At 50.4% G+C, this 6,900-nt stretch overlaps 1 protein-coding gene across 1 annotated transcript in view; it reads left to right on the forward strand.

Annotated features, from left to right (window-relative positions):
* Positions 1–6,265: 6,265 nt before the first annotated feature.
* The window catches only part of IFFO1 (intermediate filament family orphan 1), an 11,499-nt gene continuing 10,864 nt past the window's right edge, over positions 6,266–6,900 (forward strand). Inside the window, exon 1 of the mRNA XM_009893002.1 lies at positions 6,266–6,271. Coding sequence (XP_009891304.1) covers positions 6,266–6,271 — 6 coding nt within the window. The remainder of the gene's footprint in view (positions 6,272–6,900) is intronic.

Below are 6,900 nucleotides of genomic sequence, written 5' to 3' on the forward strand. Positions count from 1 at the left end.
GTCTTGTCCTTTTCCCTTGAACACGGAATACAGAATTCTGCAGTGTCCCCTTACGCCTCTGCAACAGAAAGTCCCCTTCCACGCCTGTCTGCTGCTGTGGCATTTCTGGCGTCTGTTCTTACTCTCTGCAGTATGGATATTTGCGAAGAAGCAGTGGGAGCTGAAATCCTAGCTGCCTGGCTGACGGTTGTATTGTGTGGTGCCTGTCAGCAGAGTGCTTCGTCAGGGCAGGGCTGGAGCTCCGAGGCCAGTGGCCCTGCGCTGGTCCCTAGTTCCCTGTTGTCACTGTGTGATTGTCCCTGTTTCACCCTTGTTCTTGGCCTCCCAGGCTGCAGCAGGGATTGGTGCTGGTCCTGGAGCTGTGCAGTCAACGTTCTTTCTTTTTGCCTTTTTGTTCACCTAGATGTGGCTGCTTCCCTCGAGACATAAGCAGTGGTCTGGGCTGTTTCTATTTAAACATCAGCCCAGATCCCTTTCCCTTGTCAGTGCGAGTTGATATTCTTTTTGGTTCTGCTTTCCAGTGAATAAATCTTTTTCTAGAAACAATTCATTGTTAAGCTTTCTACCATATGTGCTCTCCAGCTTCTGTTGACCACAGTGTGCGTGGAGTTGGGTGTGTAACAGACCTGAGGCTTAACTTGTTTCTGTAATTGTCCTGCTAGCTCAGTGCACACAAGGCTTTGCCTTGATTTGTTTTTCTTACCAAGTTTTGGCTTCATGGGAGAGCTTGATGTACTATTCTGGTGCTTGGTGTTAAGGACAGCTGAATGTAGTGGACTGTAGGATCCAGGGAATCCTTTCTGTCCTGCTCTGCTAACGTGGGAGGCTGTTGCTGAACCTGGTAACATGGGAAAGCAAGTGGTGAGGCCGAGTGTGAACCCAAGAAACTCGCAACTAGGTGCAGACTGATCAGCAGAAACCAGAGAAAAGAGCTGCGGTGGGTGCCCAGGAAAACTCGAACAGCACTCATGAACAGCAGAAAAGGCCTGATCTGTTCTTGCTCGGTGGCCCATCAAACCTCGAGCGTACTACTGGATTGTGTGCATGCGCTTCCACGGATCTCTGGTAGCTGGTCCTCATGCTTGTGGTCTGTCTGGTATGTGGCTCTCGGTCCCCTTATCCTACTTCGGGGCTAGTCCTGCCTGCAGTTTGCTAGCAGATCACAAATGCGCATGCATGCAGAGGAAACGGCTAGGATTAGTTTAAGACGAGGCCAGGACAGATGGTGGTAATCAGCTGCAGGGCTCAGCTGGACAAGCACACTGAGCAGCAGCCAGTTTCTGTGTGACTGGCCTCTTTTATTTATTCCTCCTCTGCGTTTTCCCATGCTCGTTTCTCCCTGATCTAGCTTGATGTCTCCCTTTTCCCAGCTTCAATCCTTCCCGTAAACATCCCATAGTAAGTTCTGCTCTCGTAATCTTCCTTAAAACATTGCATGATAACCTTGACACAGTCCCACAATTCTTCTCAAACATCCCATAATTTGATCTTTCCCATAAAGACCACCATAATTTTGCTTTCTTATCAGTTGTGAAGTTTCTGGCTGAAGCTCTTCAAGGCTGCACTCAAGTGATTCCTGTAATCATTCAATCTGTCAGTGTTTCAGGAGTCCTGGTCTCCGTTAACAGCTTCCGTTATCTTCTGCTTTTTAGGGCTTACGTATTTTTGTGTTTAATTTAGTATAACTCCGTTTTGGAGGGGGGTGACTTGGTCTTTTTTCTGTTGAATAGCCATTAAAAAAACATCCCTATACTTGAAAATTGCTTTTCCCCCCCACGCTTTCCAGTGAATTAGGGCAGGGAGGAGCCTCTGAATGCATCCGTCTGACTCCAGGCTTGTGTGGTAAGACCTCTGGATTGCCTGACACACAGGACCCGAGAGAAGTTTTCCGGGGTCTTTCAGAAAAATTAAATAAATGCTAGGTGCTATTAGGAAAGGAATTATTAGACAGCAAAATGAAGAATATTATTATCTCCCTGCATAAAGTTAACAGTGCATGCGCTTCAATACTGTGTTTCTAGTGTCCTCCATCTGAATAAGGATTGTAAAACTGGGAAGCGTTCAGGGAGGGCAAATACATCCAAAGTTACGGAATGGTTTCTGTGAGAGGAACAGCTAGAGTGTAGGCCTCTTTAAGCTTGGAAAAGAGACCATGGGGAGAAGTGATATAATGGTGTGTAAAATTGTTAGTGGCATGGAGAAGATGGACGGGGAACAACTGCTTGCTCTTTTCCAATAAACAGAAAAAACCCAAACCCAAACCCGCTGTAGCTGGGGAGAGACAGAGGAAACTTTCAGCTCTCTTTGGTGGTTCACTCTTTATTTCAGCCATTGCAGTTACCACCTCTCAGAGAGATAATGTTGAATGTGACATTGAAAATGCTGCCATCGAGCTTCGGAGGCAGTACTGGGGATGTAGCAGCCGGGGATGAAGGTTGGTGGCTTCCCTCTGCCTTCTGGTACGAAGCTGCTGGTCACACTAGACTTAATGTTTGCAGCTGCTGCTGCCTTACTCTGTGAGTCTGTTTGTTACCTGAAAGCTGAGATTTTTGAAAAATCAGACTACTGGATCATCTTTCAGTACCTTCCTTTAATTTATTTGTGTATCTGAAAGCTGCTGATAACGTGGCTTGCGAGAGCTGAGGCAGAGCAAAGCAAGAACTAAGGCAAAGCAAGGGTTGAGAGCAGATCTGAGGAGTAAAAATGCCGCCATAAATTAAAAGGTGGTTGAGAGAAGTCAGCATAATGTGTTGTGGTATCTGTTCCACTGTGCTGTGCATAAATGTTACTGGGGAGGCATTTAATGACTTGGAGGGAAAAAAAAAAAAATTAAAGGGGTAAGCGCAGTTCTGTAACAGTCAGCTGTGAAGGCCAGAAGCATGCAAAGCAAACCTGCGATGTCATACGCTGTAATGTCTGCTCCATGCTAGGTAGGCAGCTGGCGGTTGTGTCGTCTCACGTCAGGCTGTGTCCAGAGGAAGGGACTGGAATCCTGCGCTGCACGTTTTGGGGACCTGGGTGTAAAACTTGGATCCTCCAGCATGTGCTCTGCTGCATATAGCCCCACAGATACATAATACTTCTGTAGGGACTGAATCCACAAATGACCAAGCTCACATCAGCAGGTTTTGCTCCCCTAAGCTGTCCATCCCTGCTAGGGAGGATGTGGGGAGCCCCCAAAGAGGACGTCTGCAAGTCCTGCCCACCTGGTGTTATTCCCCAAATCCATGGGGAATTGCTGAGAAGAGTAAGGTCAGTTAGGTCTCTGGCGCTTGGCTGTAGTACCTAGAACTGCCTTCACACGCAACACCTGGCTACAAAACTCCCTCCCAGACTGGTGTTTGGGGTGTTTTTTAAAAGAAAAACCATTCTTGCCTTTGCTGTTAGAAAGGGACGTTTCTCTCTGTTGGTTAGTGTGGTGATCACCCAGCTTCTGGTGGCAGCTGCTCCTCTGTGCCCATTTCTCCCCATTCACACCCAAATCCAGGCAGCTCACTCTGCGCTGCCAGCTTGGCTAGGCAGCAGGGCGCCCAAAAGTTGTGTGTTCATTGCAGCACCTGCCTCTGGCTGTGGATAGAAGCAATTTTAGGGGTTGGGTTTAGTGAAGCATCCTGGAAGTTGGAAGGCTTGGGGAGTTTACACTGAAAGGTTCCAGCAGGGTAGTGCAAGGGAGAAGGTAGCACTGGAGTAATCAGAGGGAAGGAGAGCAGGGAGGGGGGGTATACACACACTAATGTGACCTATACCTTAAAAAAAAAAAAAAGAGCCTTGAGGACAGCTGGGGAGCTTATTTGAACAGGTTTCAACTATGAAGCACCTTTGGCAGGAGGATGCTTTACCTAGCAAGAGGTCCTGTGATCTGGGAGAGCGGGAACATCTCAAACGGGCAATGGCTGTTAAAGCAAGGCAAATTCCAACGACAGGCAAGGCAAGGCACACGATTTTAATAAGTGGTCGGCCACCTGGGGAATCTACTTTGATTTGCCTATGAAGGGTAACGGTAGAGGCTCAATCTCTTTTTACCCTACTGTCGGCAACTGGAGACACAATCCCACATGAGTACCTGACTCGAGCTACAGACATTTGCTCTGTGTGTTTAGCATGGGGTCAGAAAATTCGGTGCTTCTTTCTCAGCCTTAAAAATCTGTAGAAGTAAAATAAATATCAGCATGCTTGTGGATAAGCGTCTATTTTTACATTGGCTGCAGGTACAATTTTAAGAACATGTTTACAATTGACAGTGAGGAGTAGGGAGCTGCTGAGCCTGAGCTGATAAACTCAGGGCAGGAGCGGTCGGAGGGTCTGGAGAAGTGCCAGGGGTTTTGCTGAACCACGAAGAGAAGGTGAGGAGGAGGAGGAGGAGGAAGAGGAGCTGGAATGCTGGGGTGAGGGTGAAGCCAAAGGCCTAGTGGAGGAGCACTGTGGTCCCCTGGGTAGCAGGATTGTCTCTGGGCTCCCTCAGGAGTAACTAGAAGATGTTGGCCCTTTGCCCCCGCCATCTTCTGGGTCAGGAGGGATCCTTTACCCCAGCAAGGATATGGAGCAAGGGAAGCAAGGAGAAAAAAAAGAAAAAAAAAGGAGGCTCCACACTGCCCTGCCTTCTCCAGGAGACAGCAGGGGTGTTGGTGGGAAGAGGCACAGGAGGTCTGTATAGCACAGGCCCCTGCTGAGAGCAGGACTGTCCCAGCACTAGGTCACATCGCTGTGGCATTGTGTAGCCGAGCCCTGAGAACCACCAAGGATGGAGATCCCACCACCTGCCCCAGTGCTGCGCTGTCCTCCCAGTGAAAAAGCCTTTCCTGACGGATGGCAATGCCTTCCTCAGGTGGCGTTTCATTAATCAGCTCCACTTGCCAGGTCTCCCCCAGCAGGTCAGAAGCAGGCCAAGCAGAGCTTAGGAAAACACCCGCTCTTGCCCATGTTCCCCGCTGGCTGCACTCAGTGGTGGACCACCCCACTGCCTGACCCCGCTCACCTGGGTGTGGGGGGGTCAGGAGAGGCTTGCGAACAGGCTGGCAGGTACAGGGAGGGGGGGGTACAATCAGGGGTATGGGAAGGGGGCAGGATGTTGGCAGAAAACACGGGGTGCCGTGCGTGCAGGCAGACTGCAGCAGCGTTTGTGGGGATGTGCGTGAAGGGATGTGGCAGCAGGTTCAGCTGAGATCTCAGAGTCAGCGATGGATCCCAGGGCACGTGCTGGGAGGGCTCCAAGCAGGAGCTGCTGCCACTGCTTCACAACAAGCTTCTTGACAGGGATCCCTCTTTTCCGTCTGTTGTTCCCTTTTCCCTGCCTGCTTATTTGGTAGTATTGCTGCGGGGTGTAGTAGTATTGCTCCCTACCAGCTGCTCCTGCTGTTGCAGGCAAGGGTTTTTGGAAGACAGGGATCTCCTGCGCATCTGAGGAAAGTCTTCCTGCCTTCCTCTCCCTTGACAAAAGCACCACTTGTCATGGCTCAGCCTCTCTGGTCAGAGGCAGAGCAAGGGAACAGCTGCTTAAGAAGAGGGAAAACATTAAAAAGGAGGTGACAGAAGGAGAAGGAAAACTCACTTAATTTCTCACCCTAAGGCCGTATGGGAGGGACTGAAATCCAGCTATGACTTCTAGCAGTTTTGGGTGTGCTAGGGAGGATGCAGCCATCTGATGGGAGAGGAGGTGTTATAAATGCAAATTGGGGGCTGCTGTGGGGAGCCCAGAGTCGCAGGCAGGACAGCGGAGGCAGGCACGTCACAAGAAAAAAACTGATGCTGGACGCAGCAGGGCAACAGAGGGGAGCAAATTTGATTAGGTCTGCTCCCAGGCAAGGGAGGCAGAAGAGTAAGAGGGGTGGAGGAGCCCTGTAGGTCTGGAGGAGAAGCAGCAGGGAAAATGCAATAGGCAGACTCTCAGTCAAGACTAGCGAAGCTGGCCATCCTTAGCAAGTCCGGGAACTTTCTGGAAGCGTGTACTGAGCCATACCCCAGATCCCAAGGGAAGGGCTGCAGCACACCACCCAACTGGAGCCTGCCCACCTCCCGCCCCAGACGAGTTCAATGCAGTGCAGTGCTGTGCTGGGCGTCTCCTTTAATTCAAACCCGTTGCATGCTCATCCCTTGCTAACAGCTCAGCTGAGATGTTGGAGGCTGGTTCGTGTGTGTCCCACACTCAGCTGTGGAAATCTTGGGCGGGACAGGCCACGAGCACACAGATAGCAAGGTGGCACAGGTGCCCACATCCATAAATGTTTATGTATCGATCAATTTGTGCGCAGTCACCTCCCACCGGGTAATGGGGGTAAGGCACCACGCCAGCATTTTTGGCAGCGTTGCCCTGGGGTTGAGGTTCGGGGGGAGACTGTAGGAAAAGCCCTAAGGCAGGCTAAAATTGGGGGGCAGGAAACAAGGCCCTAGGCCGCTTCATAAACGATGACGACGACGAAGGAGAAAGCCAGCAGCAAGGCCAGCAATGACATTTGAGAGGCCGACTGCCTCCGCACCACCTCCTCTGCCCTGTGCCTCGCCATTGTCTGGTGGCAGCTCCCGCGGGCGGGCTGCTGATGGAGCAGGGCTGCAGTGGCAGGGGTGCTCCAAGTGAGGGTAACGGCGGCGGGTTTTTTGGGGTGCCGAGGGGAAGTTACGCCATTTTTAAAAGGGGTAGCACCCGGGAAAGCACTAAGGGCTATGGAAAAAATAAAAATAATGATTAAAAAAAAAAAAAAAAAAGGCAAAAAAAAAAGAAAATATAACTGAAACTTGTCCAAATAAGGAGCAAAATAGCTTTTTTCCCCCTCAATGCGGGGGAAGTACTCTTCCCATCCTGTACGAAGGGGATCAAAACTCAAAATTTAAAAAAGCAAAGCAGGGCACCGGCGGGAGCTGAGGGAAGGGAGGGATGCTGGAGGGATGCTGGAGGGATGCTGGAGG

Source organism: Charadrius vociferus, unplaced genomic scaffold (assembly GCF_000708025.1).
Source record: "Charadrius vociferus isolate BGI_N301 unplaced genomic scaffold, ASM70802v2 scaffold301, whole genome shotgun sequence".
Taxonomy (NCBI): Eukaryota; Metazoa; Chordata; class Aves; order Charadriiformes; family Charadriidae; genus Charadrius; species Charadrius vociferus.